We start from the raw sequence: 26483 nt of genomic DNA, 5'->3' as shown, positions 1-26483 counted from the left end.
AGTGCCGAATCCCAAAATAGGGCCTGGTCAGGAAGGGGGTAAAATCTTCCGGGGCTTAAGTGGTTAAGGCCTGGCTAGTAGCTCAGGACTTGAAATTTTAAGCCCAGTCCTAAACTGTTGTTTTATTGTCCTCCAGGAGGTGGCGAAGTTCCTAGTGGAGTTCAAGGCAGCAGAAATATTATTAGGAGTGATCACAAAATCGAATAGTAATCGACTGACCGTAAGTAGTGATTGATGATGAACTCTAAATGAGTTGTTGTGTGCAAAACACACCTTTCATGTATTCTCTAAGAATAGATGACGGTTATTTAAAATGAAACATTTTATATGGATTGGCCCTTTAATTTATCCAAACAATAGGGAAAAACACCCCCTAGGAGGTGGGACTTTGAAGGGCAATAATAATAGTACAGTACAAAACAATGTAAAGTTTATTGACAAATCACAGATAAAAAAGGATAAATATATACATGCGAATAATGATACAATGGAGCGGTTAAGCACAATGAACCCGATTCCTCTATAAACAGTGAAATGGTAACCAACGCGTTTCGAGGGATCAGAGAATTTTCCTCTTCATCAGGGGTAGAGGGTAGTGGGTCCAGAAGTATCTTTAAAATATATACAAATCATATGAATATATAATATAATATCATTAACCATTTTTACTCCAGATGCAGACGGAGCAAATTATACTGACCCATATCATATTATTTTATCATTTGCGCCGTCTGCATCTGGAGTAAAAATGGTTAATGATATTATATTATATATTCATATGATTTGTATATATTTTAAAGATACTTCTGGACCCACTACCCTCTACCCCTGATGAAGAGGAAAATTCTCTGATCCCTCGAAACGCGTTGGTTACCTTTTCACTGTTTATAGAGGAATCGGGTTCATTGTGCTTAACCACTCCATTGTATCATTATTCGCATGTATATATTTACCCTTTTTTATCTGTGATTTGTCAATAAACTACATTGTTTTATACAAGTACTATTATTATTGCCCTTCAAAGTCACACCTCCAAGGGGGTGTTTTTCCCTATTGTTTGCAATATTTGGGATCCGGGCACCTCTTCCATGTTTACATGGTAACACTCTCCCCTTATCTTTAATTTATCCATTCAGCTAGACTGAGCCTTAATCTTGTGTGGCTTCTCTCCTCTGTGCAGGAAATCTGTGTGGGAATTCTGGGTAACCTGGCTTGCTTCCCGGAGACCTGCCTGAACCTCAGCAGCCACAAGGACCTGGGGTAAGTTTTAGTCCTTTTTTAAGGATATAAAAATAAACCTGAAAGCAATGTAGGTACCTGACCTGGTATCGGCCTCTTGCAGTCCGTGCACAGCAAAGCTCAGACTAGGTGAGGGAGAAGCAGCACAGGGAGCCACCGAGCATGCTGATAGGAGGAGTGGGCAAGGGAATGAGCTCATCAGTCTGCTGCTTCTCCTTTTACTTTCTGGTTACAGAGAGGGGGAGAGGGATAAGTGAGCGTTACTTACCTGCATTTCACCCAATATTCAGAGAAGAGATGTACACCGCTCAGGCAGTTGGAACTTCACAGCCAGCCATGGGTGGAGGACCTCGGCTCGCAACCGCATACAGGATACAAGAGAAATGGCCGCACACCAAGCGATGGCTCACGATGAATGGCTTTATTGAACAAGGATGCAAGGTACAGCAAAATGGATGGTACCATCCATTTTGCTGCATCTTGCATCCTTGTTCAATAAAGCCTTTCATCGTGAGCTATTGCCTGGTGTGCGGCCATTTCTCTTGTTTCCCCCAATATTACTTCAGCTTGAATACAAGCCAATGTAGGATGGCAGCTGTGTCACCATCAGCGGTGTGTGAATCAATAAGATGTTGCTTTCTGGAACAAGATCCTGAGCAACCCATCAGTGCTTGGAGCTGGGAGCGGTGGCCAGGACATACTGTAACCGGCAGAGTTGGGGCCCATTAACAAATGAGGTTGAGGGCTGTAAAATGCAGTGCTTGAGTCATGGTCTACCCCCTGCTACCAACTGCTACCCCTTTAGCTGCAGAGGGTGCACACATGCCATGGTAGTGATGCGTTACTACAGGGTCACTGCAGAAATGATACCCCCTGTTGCTTTCAGTGGGCACACCACCCATTTACTGTGTTACAAGTGAATAGGGCTGCTTTTGCAAGCATCTCGTGATGTGATCTCACTGCCTGTCAAGTGCTCCCTGATAAGATATCTGAATGTGGATTGCTCTTCAGAAAGCACCTCACATGTGACCGAGCCCAGGGGTGTAACAATCATGGGGCCACTTAGCAAAATTCAAAATTTTAATAGCTGTAGGACAAGAAGTGAAGGGAAATCTTCCCAGTGGGACACACAAAAAAAAACCCTCTCTTTCTCTATACAAAGTGCAAAAAAAAGTTTTGCCTTTAGTTCCACACTAAGGCCCCATTCACACCTGACGTATCATTTTCAGGCGTTTTTTTGGGCTTTTTTTTTATAGGTGTTTATTTTGGGCTTTTTTCAGGTGTTTTTTTTTTTTTGTCTTTTCCATTTTTTTGGGGGCTTTTTTTCCAGATGTTTTTTTGGGCTTCTTTTCAGGCGTTTTTTGGGCTTTCTTTCAGGTGGTTTTTTTTTTGGCTTTTTTCAGGTGTTTTTTTGGGCTTTTTTCAGGTGTTTTTTTCTTGTCTTTTTTCCATTTTTTTTTTTTTTTTTTTTGGGCTTTTTTTCAGGTGTTTTTTTTTTTTTTTGCCTTTTTTTCAGGTGTTTTTTTGGGCTTTTTTCAGGTGTTTTTTTGCAGGTGTTTGGAGGAAGGCATTGGCATCTAAAAAAAAAATGCTTGTAATATGCCAAAAAAGAAGCTCATGTACTTTTTTGACCTTCAGGCATTTTGCTTCAGGTGACAAAACGCTCTTACAGGGGCCATTGAAATGAATGGGATTTTGCTTGTTGGGCATTTTGAGACTTCAGAGATGAGCGTTTTACAAGCTGAAATACACTCAGGTGTGAACAGAGCCTACCAGCCTTTCTAATAGGACTCATAATTTTTCTTCTTTTTTAGGGAAGTTCTTCTTTTACTACTGAGTGACACAGACCCGCCAACATTGCTAGAGACTTGCAGGTATGTCTGTTTTTTGTACGCACCTTTGCCTGTTTACATCTAGCAGTGGAAGGCTCCCTCTTCTGGCTATGCCTGTACATTACAGTCCCATAGATCTCGGTGCCATTTCTGGCTGGGAAACAGGAGTAGGCAAGTTCCATAGAAGTCTATAGGACTGGGCTATGCAAGCGCAGCCAAGAAAGGGAGCCTTTCACCTCCTAGATGTAAACAGACAACAGAGGCAGCGGCCCTCTGATCCTGGTAAGTATACTTCAGTGGGGGGGTGGGATCTTTAGGTTTAGGGCACAGGGGAAAAAATAATAAGTGCAGATTGTCTGGAAATGCACTTATTGTATAGGGTTATTGCACAGGACAAGTGGGGTGGGGGGGAAGTCTTTGTGAATGGAGGAAACAACGTTTAAAGTGTCACTAAACCTAAAAACGTTTTTTGCCTTCAAGTGGAATTCCACTCAAAAGGGGAAGTTCCGCTTTAAGCACTCGTTCCTGCTCCTCTTGCACAATTGACACTTTTGAGGGGGGGGGGGGAGCAGATAATCAATTTTGACAGGTACCTGCTCCCACTTCCGTTCCAAGTGCCGTGATGCTCGGCAACAGAAGTTCTCCTCCCTCCCCCTGCAGTCTTCTGGGACACTGATAGGTCCCGGAAGACTGCATCAACCAATCCAGGATGCCCAACGCGACTCACGCATGTGGGCACCCGGCTGTGAAGCTGCAAGCTCTCATAGCCGGGTGCCCATAGTGAAGATGCCGGTGCCGCCGAGGGAGGATAAAGGCCGCTGGTGTGAGCCCATCGCTCAACAGTGGGGCAGGTGAGTGGCTGTTTTTTAAAAGTCAGCAGCTACACATTTTGTAGCTGCTGACTTAGATTTTTTTATAGGTGTCTGGAGCTCCTCTTTAATGCATTTGATTGCATTAACCTAAAAAAATTTTCATTTTCTCTGTGCCCCCCTTCCCCTGTGTGAAGAGTATGAGAGGGGAGAATAGATCTGCACGACTGCATCTATTCTCCCCTTACTTCCTCTTCACCCAGCATTCAAGAAGTAACAGGAGTCATAGGCTCTTGCTGCTGTCAATCAAATGCAGTAAAGAGGATGTGAGGGTGGACTTAAGTCCCGCTATGTAAGTCTATGGAGCGCAGCTCCATAGATACACAGGTCGGGAGTGCGCAGCCCACCCTTCTTCCCATAGCAAGCAGCTGGCTATGGTGGACGTAAGAAGAGGAGGAGCCAAGATTGCCACCGGGGGCCCCAGAAAAGGAGGATCGGGGCCACACTGCACAATACCACTGCACAGAGCAGGTGATTTATTATTTTAATAAAAAAAAAAAAATATGACTTCCGATCATAGCTGTGATCAGGGAGCCCAGTAAGGACGCGTCTGGTGGGATCCTATTCCAGAAACACAGTGGAAATAAAGGATGTCGTTCCTCCCATTGTGTGACATCAGAAACCAGAAGCGACGAGGGTTTCATCACATCTGATTTCTGTCTGATCTTTAGTGGCCTAGAACAGCTTCAGATCAAACCGATACGAGTTTGATCCGAAGCAGAGGAGACATCTGGGGTCTAATAGACCCCAGATGTCTCAGTAAAGAGGACCTCTCACTGCTTGTTGTTATCACAAGAGATATTTACATTTCTTGTGATTGCAATAAAAGTGATCAAAGATAAAAAAAACTGTGTAAAAATAAAATAAAAATCAAATACTATTATTGTTATTACACAGGGTTTATATAGCAAAATAAATAATAATATTAAAAAGAAAAATTTAAAATGTTCCCGTGTGCCCCTGGCTTTACAAATGTGAACACACATGCCGGTCCCGCTCGCATATGTAAATGCGATCGCAGCACGCTTGTGAGGTAGCCCCACTACGTCAGAGCGAGAGCAAATATCCTTCAGACCTCTTGTGTAATCATAAATTGGACTGACGCAATTTTAAAGCGTGTTATATTTGGAATCTATTTACTCGGCGTAACATCATCTTCTATGTTTTACCAAACAATTGGGTATTATATTGTCTTTTTGTGCATTAAAATTTAGTAAAGTGTACTTTTTCCCCCAAAAAATTTACATTTGAAAAACCGCTGTGCAAATAACTCATGACCTAAAAATATGCAACACCCACCATTTTATTCTCTAGGGGGTCTGCTTAAAAAATAAATCTATAAAAAAAAAAAATATATATATATTTCTCCCCCCTGTTGGAGGAAATTGGACCGTGCTTTATTAGGCATTTTATGCCTTCCTCTGGATCAGCTCATGGTATAGTGTTCTGTATGTGGAGGTTGTTTATTGATTTTTTTTTTTTCTTTTATTTTTTTTGGTGGACTTGTTGGGACTAATGGGCTTGTTTTTTTTTTTTTCACCTCTGTGTTGCAGGTTGCTGTTGTCATGTCTATCTCAGGTGGAGGTAATCAGCACGTGGATGGAAAGAATCAGGAAGCACCCCTCTGTCCGTGATAACCTGTGCTTTATCATGAACAGCTCCACTAATGGTAACAATTCCTATCCATACTAAAGGCTTGTGTTTGAGTCTTCTACACTATGCCTTTGTGTTTACAGGAAAATTAACCCCTCGATTTCCGTAAGGTTTTACCCCCTTCATGACCAGGGAATTTTTTGCAATTCAGCACTGCGCTACTTTAACTGGTGATTGCGCAGTCATGCAACACTGTACACAAATTAAACTTTTATAATTCTTGACAAACAAATAGAGCTTTCTTTTTGTGGTATTTAATTACCACTGGGTTTTTTTTTTTTATTACATTTAAAAAAGACCAAACATTTAGGGAAAAAAATAGTATTTTCTACTTTGTTCTCAAACCTATCGAATAATAATAAAAAAAAACATTTTTTATTTTTTTTATTTTTACCAAAATGTATTCGATTACATGTCATTTAAAAAAAAGAAAAAAAATCACATTAGGTATATATTGATGTGTGTGAAAGGTATAGTACCTAAAAACAATGGTGTATGTACAGTGCATCCGGAAAATATTCACAGCGCTTCACTTTTTCCACATTTTGTTATGTTACAGCCTTACTTCAAAATGGATTAAATTCATTATTTTTCTCAAAATTCTACAATCAATCCCCCATAATGACAACCTGAAAGAAGTTTGTTTGAAATCTTTGAAAATTAATTAAAAATAAAAAAGGAAAAACATCCCATGTACATAAGTATGACACCCTTTGTTCAATAAGTCTTTTTGAGTATGATGCTACAAGCTTGGCACTCCTATTTTTGGGCAGTTTTTCCCATTCTTTGCAGGACCTCTCATGCTCCATCAGGTTGGATGGGAAGCGTCAGTGCACAGCCATTTTCAGATCTCTCCAGAGATGTTCAATCGGGTTCAAGTCTGGGCTCTGGCTGGGCCACTCAAGGACATTTATGTAGTGCCAGAGCTGGTGGTGGTGACATTGTACGGTGGTTCCTATAACTGACACCAATGACCCTGCATTAAAGGCTCTGTGTATTGCTTTGGCACTACATAAACAAAGACTTTTGAAGGACTCTGTTCTTGCTTAGTTGGATGTTTTGGATTATTTATGCACTTTATTTATTTGCACTTTATGAAAGGAGGGTAACACCATCCCTGCGCTACTGAAATTCTAAGAAAAATAATCATTTTTTTTTATGATGAATTTTAATTTATGTATAGTTGTCACTGAGGCTTTATCAACTGTGCGATGTGAAAATCACCTGCAAGACGCACACTGCTATGCGACCCAAAGTTGTCACTAAATAAAGCAGATGTGTGTGACGCAGAGTAGCAAAGCATTTTGCAGTGGACTTAACGCTTACAACGAAAAACAGCCGTTAAGTTGTCACTGAGGCTTTGGCAACTCTGCGCGGTGAAATTCACCTGCAAAACGCACACTGCTATGCGACCCAAAGTTGTCGCTAAATACAGCAGATGTTTGTATCGCTGAAATGTATTTTGCACAATAGCTAACTAGCAAGCACTTATACCTGCTGTAGATATATCAGCAGTGCAAAGTGCTCACTAGATGGAACCCTGACACTTAAAAGTATCCCTACAAAAACTAGATTGAATCTAACTATAGTGGTATATAGTACCCTAACTACACTGCATATCCCTTTCCTCACACTAAAAGAACAGCTCCATACAGCAGAAGATACTTTCTGACACTGTCCCTTTTAAATTTTTATATTTATTTTTTTCTAACTCAAACAGCACAATCACTGTATTTCTAACTACACTGACAATCTTTCTGTAAGCTGACTGCTCTTCTGCTGATGTGGAGCTTTACTAGCAATCGGCTATGCAGCAAATGTTGTTTAACACAGCAGGAGAAACACAAATGCTTCCACTCTCTTTCGAAGCCTCTGTATTACAGTGCTAGAGGTTAGGCAGGGCTATGTTATATACTGGGGGCGTATTCACTCCTGATTGGCCTCTCTCTGGTCCCCGTAGTCACTCCAATCACGTTCCTAGCAGACTCCTGCCCCCTCATTGGTTTTTACTGACGTTTCTGGGCCAATCACGGGCTTTTAAAGCCCACTTCCAATCCCATTGCATTTTGGGCGGTTCGGGTGACCGAATTCCGAACTTTTACCGCAAAAATTAATCATTAATGACTAGTCTCCCAGGTCCTGCTGCTGAAAAAAATCCCCACAGCATGATGCTGCCACCACCATGCTTCACTGTAGGGATAGTATTGGCCAGGTGATGAGCGGTGCCTGGGTTATTCCAGACATGACACTTGCCATTCAGGCCAAAGAATTACATTTTTGTTTCATCAAACCAGAGGATTTTGTTTCTCATGGTCTGAGAGTCCTTCAGGTGCCTTTTGGCAACCCACAGGTGGGCTGTCTTGTGACACCTGGCCACTCTACCATACAGGCCTGATTGGTGGAGTGCTGCCGAGAAGGTTCTCCTCTCTCCAAAGAGAAACACTGGAGCTGTCAGAGTGACCATTGGGTTCTTGGTCACCTCCCTGACTATGGTCCTTCTCCCCCCGATAGCTCAGTTTGGTCGGACAACCCACTCTAGGAAGAGTCCTGATGGTTCCAAACTTCTTCCATTTACGAATGATGGAGGCCACTGTGCTCATTGAGACCTTCACTGCTGCAAACATTTTTCTGTACTCTTCCCCAGATTTGTGCCTCCATACAATTCTGTCTCTGAGGTCTACAGACAATTCCTTGAACTTCATGGCTTGGTTTGTGCTCTGACATGCACTGTTAACGGCGGGGCCTTGTATAGACAGGTGTGTGCCTTTCCAAATCATGTACAATCAACTGATTGGTGGACACCAAGTTGTAAAAAGATCTCAAGGATGATCAGTGGATACAGGATGCACCTGAGCTCAATTTTGAGTGTCATGGCAAAGGGTGTTAATACTTATGTACATGGGATTTTTTTATTTTTAATAAATTTGCAAAGATTTAAAACAAAATTCTTTCACGTTGTCATTATGGGGGATTGTTTGTAGAATTAAAAAAAAAAAAAATAATGAATTTAATCCATTTTGGAATAAAGCTGTAACATAACAAAATGTGGAAAAAGTGAAGCGCTGTGAATACTTTCCGGATGCATTGTATACTGGAATTTACGCAGCTGTAGGCACTATATAAATAATATCGGTGATCAGCAACTTAGTGGGACTGTGATAGGGTGGTGGGCAATCTGGCCTCTACAGACTCTATCTGGGAGGGTCACTAATTGAGACTGACAACGCTAGTGACACTAATTCAATTATAATATTGTACACCGACACTGTACTAATGGTCCCAGATAGCAAGGTGACAGTGTTCAATTGTAAGTCTTTTAAATTGCTGCACATTTTCACTGGAAAGCTGTACACTTGCAGAGAACTTGAAGCAAAAGTTCTAGTGGACACTTTTTCAAATTCAGCTACAGTGCCCCCTGTGGTGGGTTGATTATTGCACAACATAACTGAACCAGAACTTGCAGCAGAATGTTTGCAAAGAAAGTTGATCGGGAGTCATGCAGTGTTGACTTGCTGCAGTTGTGCAACAAACTTGCGAAGCCTGGAAAGTCTAGAAAAAGCTTAGCAAGTCATTTTCAAACTTGCAGCTTTGTTGTTGCTTTCTATCTGGGACACTGGCTAGGAAGGGGTTAATATCTAGGGGCATTCGAGGGGTTAACTGTGTGCCTAACAATGTGTAATATGTGCTGCTTTTAATTTCTGTTCTGGCTGTTTTTTTCTCCCTGCTTTGCAGGGAGAAGAAATAGTTGGATCGCTGTTCCCATTTACAGAGTTCTATGTTTTTTTGTACACGCTGAGTTCTGTGTTTTTTTGGTACACGCAGAGTTCTGTGTTTTTTGGTACACGCAGAGTTCTGTGTTTTTTGGTACACGCAGAGTTCTGTGTTTTTTGGTACACGCAGAGTTCTGTGTTTTTTGGTACACGCAGAGTTCTGTGTTTTTTTGGTACACGCTGAGTTCTGTGTTTTTTTGGTACAAGCAGCGTTCTGTGTTTTTTTTGGTACACGCAGAGTTCTGTGTTTTTTGGTACACGCTGAGTTCTGTGTTTTTTGGTACACGCTGAGTTCTGTGTTTTTTTTTGGTACACACTCTGTCTGTGATTGGACACAGCCGATCAGCCAAAATCATTGGGTTAAATATGCTGCCAAGCTTGTGCTATGCCCAATCAGGGGACCCAAGCCTAGAAGACAAGCAGACAACTTACAGGCACATTGTCTAGCCTGCCTTTCCCACTCGCCAGCAGTAAAACAACTGTGGGTAGGCGGAAATTAGTTAAAGGTGAACTCAGGAGCAACAGCTTGGAAATAAATATATTCCTCAGTAGCCACAATGGATATAAATCCACTTTCTGTGCTCCAAGTGCCTTTGCAAACTCAGATACTACCCTGTAAAAGTGGCAGTGACATCATCACTGTGCTATACATAGCCTGTGCAAAGCTGTGGCAAAAAAGAAAAAAACGCAGAGGTGATCAAATGCCACCAAAAGAAAGCTCTATTTGTGGGGAAAAAAGAACATCCATTTTATTTGGGTACAACGTTGCACGACAGTTAAAGTACCGCAGTGCTGTATCAGAAAAAATTACCTGGTCATTAAGGGGTTAAAACCTTCCGGGGCTGAAGTGGTTAAAAAAACAATTATGATTTTGAAGTGTGTAAAATCTTCTTGCAGTGGACCTCTTGTTTAAAGTCGGAGAATTGGTGGACAAGCTTTTTGACGTGGATGAAGACCTAATGATCGATTGGATAAAAGCCGGTAGCCAGCAGCCAGGCACTCCAGTTACCGATATAGAAGAAGAGAAGCCCTCCCCGCTTGGACTTGTTCCTTCCCTACTGGAGGCTGCAAAACAGCTGAGGTGAGTTCAGATTCTTGTGTGGCGGTAGAGACTGACTTCATATACCCAGCCTATACAATCATACGCCTCTAATCCTCAGGACCACAGCCCTGCTCATACTACACGTGTGCTCCCAGAGCAGTGACTGAGCTGTCACAGACAGGGGGATGGTCTTCTGATCATGTGATGACTCTGATAGCCAGTCACAGTGATCATTTCAAAATAAAAATCAGTCACAAATCTTAACCTTTTTTTTTTTTTTTTTTTTTTTAAGTAGCCCTGCATTATCCTTACTCCCCCTAAAGCGTAACTCCACTTTTGTTGAGGAAAAAAAACATTCCCCTCTGGGAGATCTCTGCACGTTACAAGGTTTTTAACAAACGTTGTTGCAGATTCCTACCTTTTGTCATTCTGAAGAAATCCCCGTTTGTTTGTCTGTGCTGAGTGGGTCAAATGGGAGTGGTTTCATAATTATCTATCAGCTGTGGCAGCTGCAGAGCACTAATGAGGAAATCTGCTGGGCCTGCATCCCTTCAGACGTGTTCCTATTGTTAGTATCTCACCAAAAATGACATTTCTGTTGCAGTGGATGCCCAAAATCTGACTTGTATCTTAGTGCAGCCTTCTGGGAAAATTGGTGAGCCAATCACAAGCAGGAAATGTTTCTGGGGGTGTGGTCAGTATACATTCTGTGTACAGAACAGCTCCAGGCGGCCATATTGTATTGCATTTTCAGAAAATTACAACGGCTGCAGATTGAAAAGGAATGGTAGTTTTTAATAACATTCAATTACAATATGATTTGTGTCGCAATTGTATACGTTATATTGTTTTTTCTTTATTTGCTATTTTTTTCCCCACTAAAGTGGAGTTACCCTTTAAGTAGATACCCCAAAGTGGCTAGGTTAAAGCAGACTTTCATTCAAAAGTGAAAGTGCCATTTAGGGTAATCCCTAGTACTTTTAGATGTTTTTTATAAATGGAGCGGGGTACCTTTTTTTTTTTTTTTTTTTTTTTGATAGTTACCTGCTCCCACTTCCTAATTTCTCCCCTAGATAATAGATACATCACTTGCCCCTCCCACAGCCACCTGGGATGTGTCACATGCCCAAGGGTGTTGCCGAATCTAGCAAATGCGGAGTGGGGAACTGGTTGCGATTGCTCAGTAAGTCACAGCTGGCTCCCAAATCCAAGAAGGTGGGCTGGGAACTAGTGAGGAAAACCATTTGCAGGAAGACAGCGCGAAGACTTCAGTGACTGGTAATACCTGATTTTTTTAAAGTTGGCAGGTACAGTATTTGTAAGTGTTTCCTGCAGTGGGCTTCTTCAGGAGCAGGGCTTTTTCAGCAGATATTTCTACAGACTATACGCATAGAGAAGAGAGCAGGGCTATAAAAAGATATATAGAAGGGGTGAGACTTCCTTTTAGGCTTTAACCATCTTGTCCTGTTACTGGCAATCACCTGATTTTTATTTATTTATTTTTTTTAAAGCTAGCAGCTACAGTATTTGTACATGTTTCTTCAGTGGGCTTCTTCAGGCGCAGGTCTTCCTCAGGAGTTTTTTTGTGTAGATTATACAACTAGAGAGGGGAGTAGGGCTATAAAAAGGATATAGAAGAGGTGAGACTTCCATTGAGCTTTAACCATCTTGTCCCTTTACTGTTCCAGGTATGACAGTCCAGAAGGTCTTGATGTATACATGCACATATTACAGCTGGTGACTACAGTAGATGAGGGCATTCAGTCTATAGGTAAGCATACTAGATAGCAGCTCTCAAATTTTCTACTTGCCTGCTCGCATTTTGGGAGTGGAAAATAATTGAGGGCGAGTGTTTGGCTGCCTCAGGAGCCATTCTCCCAGTGATCGCCCAGGGGAAGAGAGAGGAGGAGAAAAGCCATAATCACAGAGCCAGGATCGCCCCACTATAACAGTTTTCATTTGAATTTCTGGGCGCTCGCCATCACACACTGCACCGCCTCCTGGCCTGGCTCTGTGACATGATAGACATCCCATGTCCTGGCACTGGACCGGTGTTCTGTCTATCATAGGAGCCAATCCAATAGGCGGGACTGTGTGTAACGGCGAGCCCCCGGCCATTCTAGTTAAAGCAGGTACAGCGGGGAAATCCCTGCTCTGTGATTATGCGGCCGGCTTTCCCCTTCCTCTCCTCTCTCTTCCCCTGCACAGGGGAGGTTGCATTGATGGGCACAGGGGAGGTTGCATTGACGGGCACAGGGGAGGTGGCATTGAATGGCACTGATCAGGCGGCATTGATGGGCACTGGTGAGGTTGCATTGATGGGCACTGGTGAGGTTGCATTGATGGGCACTGGTGAGGTTGCATTGATGGCCACAGGTGAGGTTGCATTGATGGGCACAGGTGAGGTTGCATTGATGGACACTGGTGAGGTGGCCTAACGGGCACAGGTGAGGCTGCATTGATAAGCACTGATCAGGCTGCATTGATAAGCACTGATCAGGCTGCATTGATGGGCACAGGTGAGGTTGCATTGATGGGCACAGGTGAGGTTGCATTGATGAGCACTGGTAAGGTTGCATTGATGGGCACTGGTGAGGCTGCGTTCATTAGCACTGGTGAGAGGGCATTGATGGGCATGGCTGAGGCTGCATTAAAGGGCACTGGTGAGGCTGCATTAAAGGGCACTGGTGAGGCTTCACTGATGGAAACTGGTGAGGCTTCACTGACAGGCTGCATTGATGGTCACTGATGGACACTTGTAAAGTTGTTTAATAATATTTATTTTTGTAACTTCTGCATTCATGCAAAAACATTTTTACAGTGTCCTTTTATGTGATAATTTGAGGGCGTGTTTAGGGGCGGACAGGGTAGAGGTTGGGTGGGGCAACTGGTGGTGAGTAACCCTTAAGGCCTGGCTAGTAGCTCAGGACTTTAAATTTTGAGCCCTGCTATATAGTACAAAATGGACCTGAGCATCTATAATCAAATAGGACCTATAGAAAGACCATACATCTTTTTGTTAAATGTTTATTTCCTTATTACATTCAGACATGTATATAGCACCAACATTTTATGCAGTGCTTTACATACTGTACATTCATAGTCCCTGTCCTCACATAACTTACAATCTAAGGTCCCTATGTCGCATGCATGCAAACGCATACTAAGGCCAATTTAGACCGGATTTAATAAACCTTCCAGCATGTCTTTGGCATGTGGGATGAAATCAGAGTATGCAGAGTAAACATGCAAACTCCATGCAGATTTGTGTATTAACTGGGTTTCTAAATAGGGGCCCCAGTGCTGCAAGGCAGCCAGGCAAACCGCTAAGCCACTGTGCTGCCCTACAAATTATAATACAAACACATTTAACACTGAACCCCATCTTGGATGTAGCATGGGTTCTATTCGGTGCATTGAAGTGTAAGTAAACCCAAAGCTTTTCCTAAACAGATAGAATGTGAAGAAAGGGTTAGACTCTGTCAGATTTTTATTGCTGGAAGGTATACATCGAAGGCTCTAGATTCAACTTCTCCATAGTCTATGGTTGAGGAAAGTCGTTCATATGGAGTGCAATAGCTTTGGTGAAGCTGCCCTTAACAAACCTAGGGGGGCTGAGGTTGAAGATCCCCATCCAAACCGTCCAAAGTCTTTTACAATTATTCTTTGCTCATAACAAGACAACAACCAACCCATTTCAGGGGTTAAGGCACTCCTTCCTCATCAGGGCCTATAAATGTTGTAACTGGGCCTGCTGGTGTGCGACCTGCTAATTCTGTGCGGTTGCGCTGCGTTTTTGCTGCCCACACATAACCTCCCCCCATCCCCTTAAGCTGCAATAGGCAACAGATGGGGATGATGCTTTGCCCCCAAAATGTAGCAATCGCAGGCAGAAACGCTAAACATTCAAGTAAATGGGGAAGTGCTGCAAATGCCCCGTAACCCCATGCAATGCACGCAGTTGCGCCGCATTTGTTGGCGGTGAAGCAGGCAGGGGGGAGGTGTTGGATCGCTTCCTCGCCGCCTGTCAGTAGCCTCTGAAGCGCATTCCAAACGCGGATCTGTCTTCAAAGGAAAGGCAGATCAGACGCATGCCTAAATCCACCCTTCACACTTGCTTTGAAGTGAAGAGCGATCCATATTCAGACTGCTCTTTAGAGAGAATTTAACAGGCTGAGATGTTGGGTCACCTTCTCACCACATGCTTTAACCCCTTGAAATCCGCACTAGCATGCTACCATCACTTGCGTTGCATGTGGTTGCAGGGCGTTTGCAGAGCAGGCCCATTCACTTAAATGAGTCGCACTTGGTAGGCGCTAGCGATGGGGTAAAATTCTTTCAGAGCCTGCAATGCCTCTGCTAAACGGGGAGCATTGGGGGGGATGTAAAAACACAGCTGACCGCTGGGATTTTTACGCGCTTCAACTGCTGTGAACGAGCCCTTATCGTTCTATTTATAAAAGAAAAACTGACTGCGAATATCTCCACATTCAGATGTCACGAATAAGCCCCATAGTGTGTCTAATATGTTTATTTCCTTTGATTGTCCGATTCATCTAATGACCGTAATGATGTATTTTACTAAAATGCTGTTTGCAGGAAAATTCTGCATTATGACCACTAGATGGCGCTGACAATCCTAGAATATACACATATTAGACACAGTACAGGCAGTACACAATGGGACCAGAGCATGTATGTAAAACGAAAATGTACTTAAAGTGAAGCAATACCTTTTTTCACTGTAAATACACTAGCTCTATAGGAAATCTTGGTCAGCTTGACATGGCACTGCTCCCAAACCATAAGTGACCAGGACACCAAACTTGGGGAGCATGTTAAGGGGATCCAGGACTATGACATGGTAGATTACCTAGGCAAGCTGGCCGACCACAAAATGGGATATGTTGTAGTCCTGGGTCCCCTCTCGATGCTCCCTAAGTTTGGTATCCCTGTCACTTATGGTTTGGGAGTAGTGCCATGTCAAGCTGACCAAGATTTCCCATAGACGCCAATGTTAAAAATCGGGAGTAGTACAGACCAGGCTGTGTCCGTAGTCGCTAGTGTACGTAAAGTGAGTGTACATAAAACGGGGTATGCCTGTACAGGGATTGTTTGTGATGCAGTATTTACCTGATTGAGATATTTCAGGAAAATACCACATTATGGCCACAAGATGGAGCTGATGATCAAAGGAAGTAAACCTATTAGACACATTAAAGGAATTATTCGTGAAGGTTGTGAGAATGCTGAGCCATTCACACAGTTCATTTTTTATAAATGGATCCCCATACTGTTTCTCACTCTAATATGATATGTAATATGTTTAATGGTTGTGATGGTGCATAGAACTGTTCATATTTTATTTTTTTTAAAGATGTAATATTTTTTTCCCCCAGTACAGTCTCCAGAGGATGGGAAGCGGACATGGGAATTTTTATTCAAGCTGATATGTCGGGACTTGTGTCAGCCTGGGGATCCCCCACTGATCATCCAGGAGCAGAAAACCATCTTATCCTATATCCTGGCTGTTATGTCCATCATGTTCTCCTCCCAGACGGGGCAGGAATACACCGAGACTGGAAAAAGTAAATCTTTATATGCTGCTGTTTTTTGCTCCTCACTAATTTATGTCAGCTGAGAGTGGAAGTGACATTTTCTGTGGAGCAATTTACCCTAAAGCCCCCGTTCACATCGGGCCGATTTGACATGCCAGATCAGAGCCTATTAACCACTTCTGGACCGGGAGATTTTTCCCCTTAATGACCAGGCCATATTTTGCAATTCGGCACTGCGTTACTTTAACTGACAGTTGTGCGATGCTGTACTTACATAAAATTGATGTCCTTTTTTTCCCACAAACAGAGCTTTCTTTTGGTGGTATTTGATCACCTGTGCGATTTTTTTTTTTTTGCACTACAAACTAAAAAAGAGCAACAATTCAGAAAAAAAATAAAACAATAATTTTCACATTCTGCTATAGAATATTCTCAAAAAAATTTTTTTTAACATTTTAGGTCATTTGTTTTCTGCTACATGTTTTTGGTAAAAAAAAAAAAATCGCAATAAGCGTATTTTGATTGGTTTGTGCAAAAGTTATCGCGTCTACAAACTACGGGAAAGATTTATGTCATTTTTATTGTTTTTTTTTTTTTTTAACTAGTAATAGCGGCGATCTGCAATCCGCTGACACCCGCCTGGCATCCAATCCGAAACACAGGTGTGCTCAGCCTATTACATTAGGGTGTGCACCCCAAAGTCGCGGTCAATGGTGGGTTTGGTCAAAATGTGTTAACTGTGGGAGAGGCTTAAAGGGGCGTGGTTAAATAAAACCAAAAGCCTTCCTGTACCCATAAAATGTGCTTTTGGTCTTCCCTCCACCCAGTAGGGTGCATTCACACTGATGGTGTATGGTTTAGATGGTTGCAGCGCAGTGTACCTACGGTTTCTGTGTGGGTTAGTTGCACATGATCATAGACTTCTATTATATACTGCGGTTTTGCTGCACTTTCTGAAAACAAAGACTGAAAGGGAGGTTTTAGGCAGGAGGGGTGTTGGGCGCTTGTGCCAAAGGGAAAGGACCCCAGTGCAGCAACAGATGATAAGTTGAGATGATCAGGGACTGCTGGAGACTAAACTCTACAGGTGCTGATGTAATAAAGGGCAGATCTGGCAGGCAAAAGATGGGAATCCCGCTGGCAAACAAGGAAGAAAAACAGGCACCGCTGAATGTAGCATAAAAGTTTAATACATGAAATGATATAGCAACTCACATGGGAATTAGCTTGTGTCCATATTCCTAAATCGCTTCCTGTATTGGTATGTCCGCATACCGACTGACCCGAAGCCGGGAGATGACGATGCAGGAAGGACCATGAGGGAGCTGGATCGGGTAGAGGCTGCGGTGAACCGCAAGCCTACCGGAAGTGACGCAACGTGTTTCGGAGCATGCGTACTGGGCTCCTTCCTCAGACGTGTCTGAGTGAGTTCCATGTGAGTTGCTATATCATTTCATGTATTAAACTTTTATGCTACACTCAGCGGCGCCTGTTTTTCTTCCTTGAAAGGGAGGTTTTGGTGCTCTTTTAGAAAGCGCATCAAAACCATGGGACATAATTGAAGTCTAGGGCAAAGTTCAGCTAACCCGCACGAAAACCGTGGGAATACTGCGCTGCACCCATAGTGTGGGAAAACCGCAATGCATTAGTCTGAAAGCCAAGCTGACCGTTTATTATTACTGAACTTTGTTAATTAATACTGACCCCTGAACTCTGCCTCACTTACTAATGACCTCTGAGCTCTACCTCAGTAATGACCCTTGAACTCTGCCTCACTTTTTACTGACCCCCTGAACTCTGCCTTACTTTCTACTGACCCCTGAACTCTGCCTCACTTTATACTGACCCCTGAACTCTGTCACTTACTACTGACCTCTGAACTCTGTCATTTACTACTGACCTCTGAACTCCGTCTCACTTTCTACTCACCTCTGAACTCCGCTTGACTTACTACTGACCCTGAACTCCGCTTGACTTACTACTGACCCTGAACTCCGCTTGACTTACTACTGACCCTGAACTCTGCCTCACTTACTACTCACCCCTGAACCCCACCTCACTACTGACCTCTGAACTCTGCCTTACTTACCACTAACCCCTGAACTCTGCCTTACTTACTACTGACCCCTGAACTCTGCATTACTACTGACCCCTGAACTCTGCCTCACTATAGACCTCTGAACTCTGCCTCACTTATTACTGACCTCTCAACTCTGCCTCACTTACTACTGACCTCTCAACTCCGCCTCACTACTGACCTCTGAACTCCGCCTCACTTTCTACTGACCCTGAACTCTGCTTCACTTACTACTGACCCCTGAAGTCTGCCTCACTTTCTACTGACCCCTGATCTCTGGTTCACTTACTACTAACCTCTGAACTCTGCCTAACCTACTACTGACCCCCTGAACTCTGCCTCACTACTCACCTCTGAACCCTACCTCACGTACTACTGACCTCTAAACTCTGCCTCACTTACTACTGACCCCTAAACGCCACCTCACTATAGACCCCTAAACTCTACCTCACTTACTACTGACCTCTGAACTCTGCCTTGCTACTAATTTCTGAACCTTGCTTCACTACTGACCTTTGAGTCACTTCTGAGCTCTGTGTACCTTACTACAGAGTACGTTTGCCATCCGTCCAGCCGGACGGATATGTTCGCTGTCTGTTTTCATCTGATCTCCATATAGAAGAGAGCAGAGACTGACTCTGACAGGTCCGTCTCTGCTCAGTGAGCGGAGACAGACCTGTCATCCGCCTGCTTAGCGGAGATGAACAGAGCGATCCCCCGCTGAACTAGCGAGGTTGCCAAGCTGATCCGCCCCGTGTAAAAAGAGCCTAAGAGAGGAAGATGTGGTTTTTGTCTAGATCAGGCAGGCAGCCTATGGTAACAACCATGGCTACCTCCATAGATATTGTACAGTGAGTGAGCGTTGTCACCCTAGAACAACAAGTGTGTTACTGGTAAGTTTAGCAGGTAAAAATAAAGGAAACAGCTAATGCAGACACCACATTGTAGAACTGCTAACCTGCAATATATTCAATTTTTGCTTTTGGATTTGGCTTGGCTTTGATGGAAGTACAGCAAAAACTGGCTGTAGGATCCAAGTGTCACTGCAAGGTTAGGTCTTTTAACAGCCACAAGAGGGCGCTTATGATATGAAAATAATACACTAGTTTTCACCATTTTCATCCTTTGTTAGGAGGGAACAAGAAAAGGTATAATATTTAATTCATTACAAATCAGCTAAAACTGTCTGATATCACTTGCAGAATAAACTGTTAGTGGCATTCCTGACTTCAGCGCCGGGGTTGCCCAGTGTGGCACTATCATCTGCACTGTTGTGGTACAAATGAATTCCCACCCGTGAGCGCACTGTATAGAAGATACAACAACGAGAATTATTTTCTCTTCTAGATCTCCCCCTAATAAACAGCCTCACCCGAATTCTGGAGAACATGGAGGTCTGTTGTCGGAAGATCAATGGCAAACTCCATGATCAAGGTGATCCAGAAGAAGCGGCCATTGAAGAGGATTTCCATCTAAAGATATTGAAGGATGTCTGCTGTGAATTCCTATCTAACATTCTCAAACAGCTAACAAAGGTGACACTTCCCTTTTTAAGTTTACTACTGTACAAAAGTTTTAGGCAGGTGTGAAAAAATGAATGTAGAATGCTTTCAGAAATAGAAGTGTTTAATCATTTATTTTTATCAATTAATAAAATGGAGTTTTTGTAAGTAAATGAACAGAAGAGACATCCAAATCCAATCAATCAACTTGGCAGGTAGGTTGTTCCAAACATCTCAGAGAATTAAGCACAGATCTTCTGTGGATGTCGGCTGCCTCATATCCTTCCGTCTCTTCATGTCATCCCAGACAGACTCCATGATGATGAGATCAGGGCTCTGTGGGGGGCCAAACCATCACTTCCAGGACTCCTTGTTCTTCTTTACACTGAAGATAGGTGTTAATGACATTTTCTGTATGTTTGGGGGCCGTTGTCCTCCTGCAGAATATATTTGGGGCCAATTACGCCTCCCTGTTGGTATGGCATGATGGATAAGTATCTGCCTTTATTTCTCAGCATCGAGGACACCATTAATCCTGACAAAATCTCCAACTCCAACATCTGCAGAAATGCAACCTCAAACTTGCATTTGCATGGAGGATCCTCCACTAGGGATCGACCGATTATCAGCAAAGCCGATATATCAGGGGGGCGATATGCACTTTTACCGCCGATATTTCGGGAAAGTGCTTGTACCGGAGTGATGCCTGCAGCTAGAGACATCACCCCGGTACCGGCGTCCATAGCCGACGGTCGGCTGTCATTACAAGGAGCGGGAGGGGACATCCCCCCCCCCTTCCGTCGCCTTCCGTGGCTCACCCGGGTCTCCTCTCCCACCGGGAGTCCCGGGCAACCAGCCTGCATGCTCGCCGAAGACCCGATCAAAGCCACATTCGTCTCTGATCGGGTCTCCATGCAAAAACCCGGAAGTGATGTCATGAGTGACATCACTTCCGGGTACTGTCTGGCGCCAGATTAAAAAAAAGACCGCATTCAGAACAGCCAAACTTGGCGTTTTGAATGCTTTTAAGTGCAGAGGAGGGGTTTGGGGTCTTTTACACCCCCAGATCCCTCCACAAAAGTACTTGTCAAAAAAAGAAATAAAAAAAAAACAGTTTTTTTAAATGTATAAATATATCAGCCAATAATGATATGCATTGGCCAAGATATTGGTATCTGCAACGAAAAACCGATATCGGTCCATCACTAACCTCCACCATGCTTCACAGTTGCCTGCAGACATATTATTGTATCTCTCTAGCCCTTCACCAACAAACTGCCTCAGCTACAGCCAAATATTTCACGCTTCGATTCATCTGTCCGGAGCACCTGCTGCCATTTCTCTGCACCCCAGGTCCTGTGTTTTCCTGCATGGATGAGTCACTTAGCCTTGTTTCCATGTCGGAGATTTGGCTTTTTGGCCGCAATTCTTCCATGAAGATCACTTCTGGCCAGACTTCTCCGGACAGAAGATGGGTGTACCCGGGTACCACTTATTTTTGCCAATTCTGTGCTGATGGAACTGCTGGAGATCTTCTGATGACGAAGGAAGTAAGCATGATGTGCCTTCCATCTGTGGCATTACATTTCCTTGGCCGAGCACTGTGTCTACGGCTCTCAGCATTGCCAATTTCTTTGTGCTTTTTCAAAAGAGCTTAAACGGCACCTCTTGAAACCCCAGTCTGCTTTGGAATCTTTTTTTTTTTTTTTGGAGCACCAGTCCTGGAGGTGCTGCAATACCAGGTCAATGTGCGGAGTGGACAGAGCAAGCTCTTCTTCCATCTCCCTGTTCTAAAAATCCATTTAATGTAGGCAGGGGCTGACTGGCAACTTGCGGCCCAGGGGGCAAGTACAATCCAGAGGCCCATGGTGCAGCGGCTCGGCCCCCCTCACACTCTCCCTCTTCCTGGCCTCCTTCTGACCCCCATTCCAGGCTGAAGCTCTGCTCCAGGTACTCTCTATACACCGCCCGAATTTGGTTCCCAACCTGGCCAGCAGGGGGGAGCTGGAACAGCTCGGTTGGGGCTGGCCGGGGGAGAGTCTTCAGTGGGGCATGGAACGAGCTTCTGCTCAGACACAGTTTACACCATCCATGCTGATGGGGGGGGGGGGGTGCCTGCACTCTTTGTCTTCATCTTCATCCTACACTCAGTAGGTCAGCTGCGTTAAAATTTTACTTCTCTTCACCAGGAATAATTTAGGCATGTCTGTGGCAGAAGCAGTGCAGCCTTTTTACAGGACATCAGAGCGGCCCAGAAGGCAATGGCCCCCCCTGGCCCAGTCCTCCCCTAAATAATATGGTCTCCAGACAGGGAACATATCAGATATTAAACTGATATGAACAGATACTACACTTGACCTTAGCCAAAAGGCCGAGAAGCAATAATGCTTTGGAATCTTTACCTGGTAGAGACCTTGCTGATGCAGTATAACTACCTTATGTCTTCTGGCTGTGCTCCGTCTTGCCATGGTGTATGACCTGTGACATGAAACTGTCTTCCACAGCCTCACCTTAGTAGCAGAGTTTGGCTGTTCCTCACCCAGTTTTAAGCCTCCTACACAGCTGCTTCTGTTTGTTAATGACTGTGTTTCAACCTACATCGTTATCCTTAGCATAACCTACATTATTAGCACCTGATTTGGTATAATTGGTTAATTATACACCTGACTCCAATCCTACAAAATCCCTGACTTTGTGCAAGTATAAAATTGAAGATGGTTTGAAGGGTAAATCGCATGAATGGTATCATGACGAATAAATACAGAAGCCTCCTTTTGAGAACCTTGAGAGATTCCCCTGCTTACGCTGTCCCAGAAGGTGGCCTTTTTGGTGGCTATCAGCTTGGCGCGCAGCTTATCGGAATTGGCGGCGTCATCCTGTCATTCACCTTACTTGGTAGTTCACAGAGGTGTTTCTTCGCCTCTTTCTGTTCCTTCCTCAGGTTGTCTCTAAATGTCATTAGAATGAAGGCATTGTGTTGCCTTCCTTGTGTCCCAGGCCAAAATATCCAAAGGAAATTGCTTTGCATGCTTTGGATGTGGTCCGGGCAATTAGAGTGTGCCTGGCAGCTACGGAGTCTTTTAGAAAGTCAGACTCCCTGCTTGTGCTCACGAATGGACCTCAGGAGAGGGTTGTCCACTTCCTCTGTGACCATTTCCAGATGGATCAGACCGACGCTGGTTCAGGACTATTCCATCAAGAGTGAGGCTCTCTGTCAAGGCACATTCTACTCGGGCGCTCAGTGCCTCCTGGGCCTTCTGTCGTCAGGCGTCAGTGACGCAGGTTTGCAAGGCAGCCATCTGGTCGTTGGTGCACACTTTCACAAAGTTCTATAAAGTGGATGTGTTGGCATCTGCAGATGCTTCCTTTGGCTGCAAGGTTTTTGCAGGCTGCTGTTTAGAGTACCTGGTCCTCTTTGAGGGTGTATTGTTTTTTTCACGTGAGCTCCAGTTGTTTTGGTTGAGCTCCTGTTTACCGGGTTGGCTATAGTTAGCCTTGGGAGTTGACAAATATTTTCATAATCGATTAGTTGTCGATTAATCGATTAGTTGTTTCGGCCATGATTGGTAAGCTGCAATAAATTACATTTTTGTTTAGTTAATTTTTTAATTTCTGGCCTTATGCAGAACACACATTTTTAGCTTCTAATTTTATCTGCCACATTCCCTTTACATCTTTCACCTTTGGGCTTCAGGGACGTTTTTACAGCGGCTGTTTTTGACTTCAGGTGTTTTTTTTTTCTACAGCCAATAAACTTCCCAGCATGTTATCCTATGTGTCCATGCACACACAGGCTGTTATCAGCAGTTTTTGCCAGTGGCGTTTTTTTGCTGGAAAAAACCCAGAACAAACTCTGAAAAACGCAGCTATTTGGCATTTATCAGCATTTTTGAGCCATAAGCTTTTAAGGGAGTAAAGGTTTGCTAAAAAAAGCTGAAAAACGCTACAAAACTCTGAAAAACACTACAAAACTCTGAAAAACACTACTGCAAAAATGCTGAAAAACTCCTACAGCTTTCTACTGGCGTTTTTGATAATGTGCAGTGTGCATGAGGCCTTAAAGCTTAATTCCAGGAATTCAGCTACTTTGTTGAAACTGTTGTCCTACCATGAATGAAGTCTAACGAGGTGCCTGTCTCCTTGTAGACCTTTCTCTAGGCTGAGAAGCTGCTCGTTGTGGTCTCTGTTCCCTCAAGAGTAGAGTCGCTGGAAATGCTATGCCCACCCCTCCCCTCCTTCTGCCCATTCACAGGAGCCTTTGTATTATGTGAATTCATTCACAAAGTACAAAGGCTTCTGTGAATGGGGCAGCAGAGGGGAGAGTCGGACATAGCTGCTGTGTGTGCTTCTCTTCTCTTTTATAGCCAGAGCGTGTCCTCCAGGAGTGCAATAAACCTGTCACATATAAATAATAGAGGTAAGTCCTGAGGGTGAAATGCACCTAATTAGACTTAACTCGTAGTGTGCCTGCACTTTTTGCAAAGTTGCTGAATTCCTGGAATTCAGCTTTAATAAGGGTCCTGTGTTATGTTATTTATTTCTTTATATTTTCTCTCTCCAGGAGAACATATTCGAGACACTCAAACAAGGGCACGTTACTGAGGAGAAGTGTCTATGTGCGCTTCGGAACTTGCTCCCCCTCTATTCTCTTTCTGTAAGTATTTCCTGTTCATAATTTATGCCCAACTCTGGCAAACTTAGAAATCATCCTTTGTTTTGAGGCTGTGCCAGCACTGCAAGGGTTAAATACTTGTTTAGGTCTAGGGGACATAAAAAAAGATGCTCTGCTTTCTTGATCCTCCACGTTGCTAGAGTGGTCCCGACCGTGACTTCTCCCCCATGCTCCAGAGGTCTAGGGTCCTGAACTGCCCTGCCCCGGGCCAAACGTTATATATATTTTTTAAAGCAGAGTCCCCAGAGAACACATTGGTGGGTTTTGCTAGTTTTTTTTGTCACCCGGTGTTTTCATGGGAGGACAGGGGCCCTTAAAAATCTTTTTTTTTTTTTTTTTTTTTTTTTACACTGTAGATTTAAAAAACATTTTTGATCACTTTTATTGCTGTCACAATGAATGTATACATAGTTGAGACAGTAATAGGCATGTGACAGATACTCTTTATGGAGAGATATGGGGTCTATAAGACTCCAAATTCCTCCTCTGCACTTAAAAGCATTCATTGGTGTTTTTGAATGTTTTTGATCTTTTAAAAATGGCGGCAATTGTTAAGAGTAAACCGGAAGTGATATCATGTCACCGCTTCCGGGATACTATTACGAACAGCCAATCAAAGCCGACCCTCTCTTTGCTTGGCTGTCCGACCAGCCAGCGGACGCGCCAGCTGATTGCTTCAGGTCTCCTGGTCGGAGGGAAGAGCCCAAGAAAGCCACGGAAGGTGACAGGAGGGGGTGGACGACCCTTCCGCTGCTTGTAATCGCAGTCAAGCAGCTAGTCAGCCGCTCCGATTGCCATTACAAGAGAGCCGACTGCTGGCTCTAAAAACCATACCTGGGTGATGCCAGCTGCAGGCATCATCCCGGTATAACCACCGAAAGTGATAGAAAGTAGTTAAAAATAACAAAGATGTCATTCTTCCTCTGTGTAATGGTTTTGCACAAAGCAGCTGCAATCCTTGACCTCTGAGGTCCCCTGCTGGTGCCCCTGGTTCCTCCCCCCCATTTACTTGCTATGGGAGCACTGGAGGGGGCTTGCTCCCAAGCTGTGCTGTGTGTCAATGCACAGCACGGCTCGGACCCGCCACCTAATGCCACCAATGGCTCCTGCTGCCATCTCTAAGCCAGTGGGGAGAAAGAGAGCCGCTGCTCTGATGCACATCTCTGGATCGAGATCAGGCTCCGGTAAGTATAAAGGTGGGGGGGGGAGTTGCACACAGGTTTTTTTCCTTAATGCAGAGAATGCATTAAGGTAAAAAAAAAAACACCTACTTTTAGAACAACTTTAACATCCCGGTGTCAGGACCACAGAACTGGCCTTTGTGGGGACGGAGCTGGATCCCCAGACAGGTATGTGTTGTTTTATTAAGTCAGCAGCTACAGGGTGAAGAACTGCTTTAAACCCTTTTTTTTAAAAAAAAAACATTGAATGCGTGCCGTCCCTAGGCACCTCCTCTACAGCATTACTAGGAAACTTTTATGGAAAGGACTTCTGTAAACTTGCCTGGGTGAGAATTCACTTTCTGTGCCTGAAATCTGATATTCGCCAGTAGTGGTTGTGTCAGCTTTGGCAGAAGTTCTGTTTGTACTTGCAGGTGAACAGCTTCGTTGAGGTGTTGGGAGAAGCGGACCCGGACTTGTCAGAGACTCTGCGGAAAGAGATTGCTGCACTGAGAGAGGAGTGCTGAGGGCGCCATCCTACGGCCTGTCAACCAGCCACAGAGCTTCCTGCAGGTCTCGGTGTAGGAACTTCACCTCTTGGGAACAAGTCTCCATGCACCTGTCCTATCAGGACCTAAAATCTGTCTCGACATCCAGTCCTTGGCTGTGGGTGGCTGTATTCGTTTTCTTTTTCAGGCTTGTTTCCATTTAATTTTCAGCTTGTGATCCTGCCAGCAAGACCCTTCCTGTCCGAGGGTGACAACGCTCACTCACCATACTGTATTAGGCAGAAACAAGATATTACTTCAGAACCCTGCCCCCTCCTTCATTGCCCATTATCTATTCTAGAGGGACGTGGCTCTGTAGTTATCAGAGATTAACATAACATTCAGCACAGACAGAGTACACAAGTTTTTACTCCCATGATTTCTGGCAGGATCAACAGATTTCTATATTTTTTTAAACCCATCAAACATGTATAGCAGATGCTTTTGATGGGTTATTTAAAAGACCTAAATGGAGCAAGTAAGAGAACTGTATTGTTATGGTTTACATTAGGGATCGACCGATTATCGGCAAAGCCGATATATCGAGGGCTGATCTGCACT

General features: G+C 43.9%; 1 protein-coding gene across 1 annotated transcript in view; it reads left to right on the top strand.

The window, feature by feature from the left end:
• Positions 1 to 25908, top strand: part of SAAL1 (serum amyloid A like 1) — a 112776-nt gene extending 86868 nt beyond the window's left edge. Inside the window, exons 4-13 of the mRNA XM_082270871.1 lie at positions 137 to 220; positions 1181 to 1260; positions 3054 to 3113; positions 5494 to 5609; positions 10261 to 10444; positions 12094 to 12176; positions 15805 to 15993; positions 19388 to 19575; positions 24104 to 24196; positions 25809 to 25908. Of these exons, the coding sequence (XP_082126997.1) occupies positions 137 to 220; positions 1181 to 1260; positions 3054 to 3113; positions 5494 to 5609; positions 10261 to 10444; positions 12094 to 12176; positions 15805 to 15993; positions 19388 to 19575; positions 24104 to 24196; positions 25809 to 25901 (1170 nt within the window). The 3' untranslated portion in view covers positions 25902 to 25908. The remainder of the gene's footprint in view (positions 1 to 136; positions 221 to 1180; positions 1261 to 3053; positions 3114 to 5493; positions 5610 to 10260; positions 10445 to 12093; positions 12177 to 15804; positions 15994 to 19387; positions 19576 to 24103; positions 24197 to 25808) is intronic.
• Positions 25909 to 26483: the final 575 nt, after the last annotated feature.

This window comes from Pelophylax lessonae (genome assembly GCF_965119305.1).
Source record: "Pelophylax lessonae genome assembly, chromosome: 10".
In the NCBI taxonomy this organism is placed as follows: Eukaryota; Metazoa; Chordata; class Amphibia; order Anura; family Ranidae; genus Pelophylax; species Pelophylax lessonae.
This window is presented reverse-complemented; position numbering and strand designations above follow the sequence as displayed.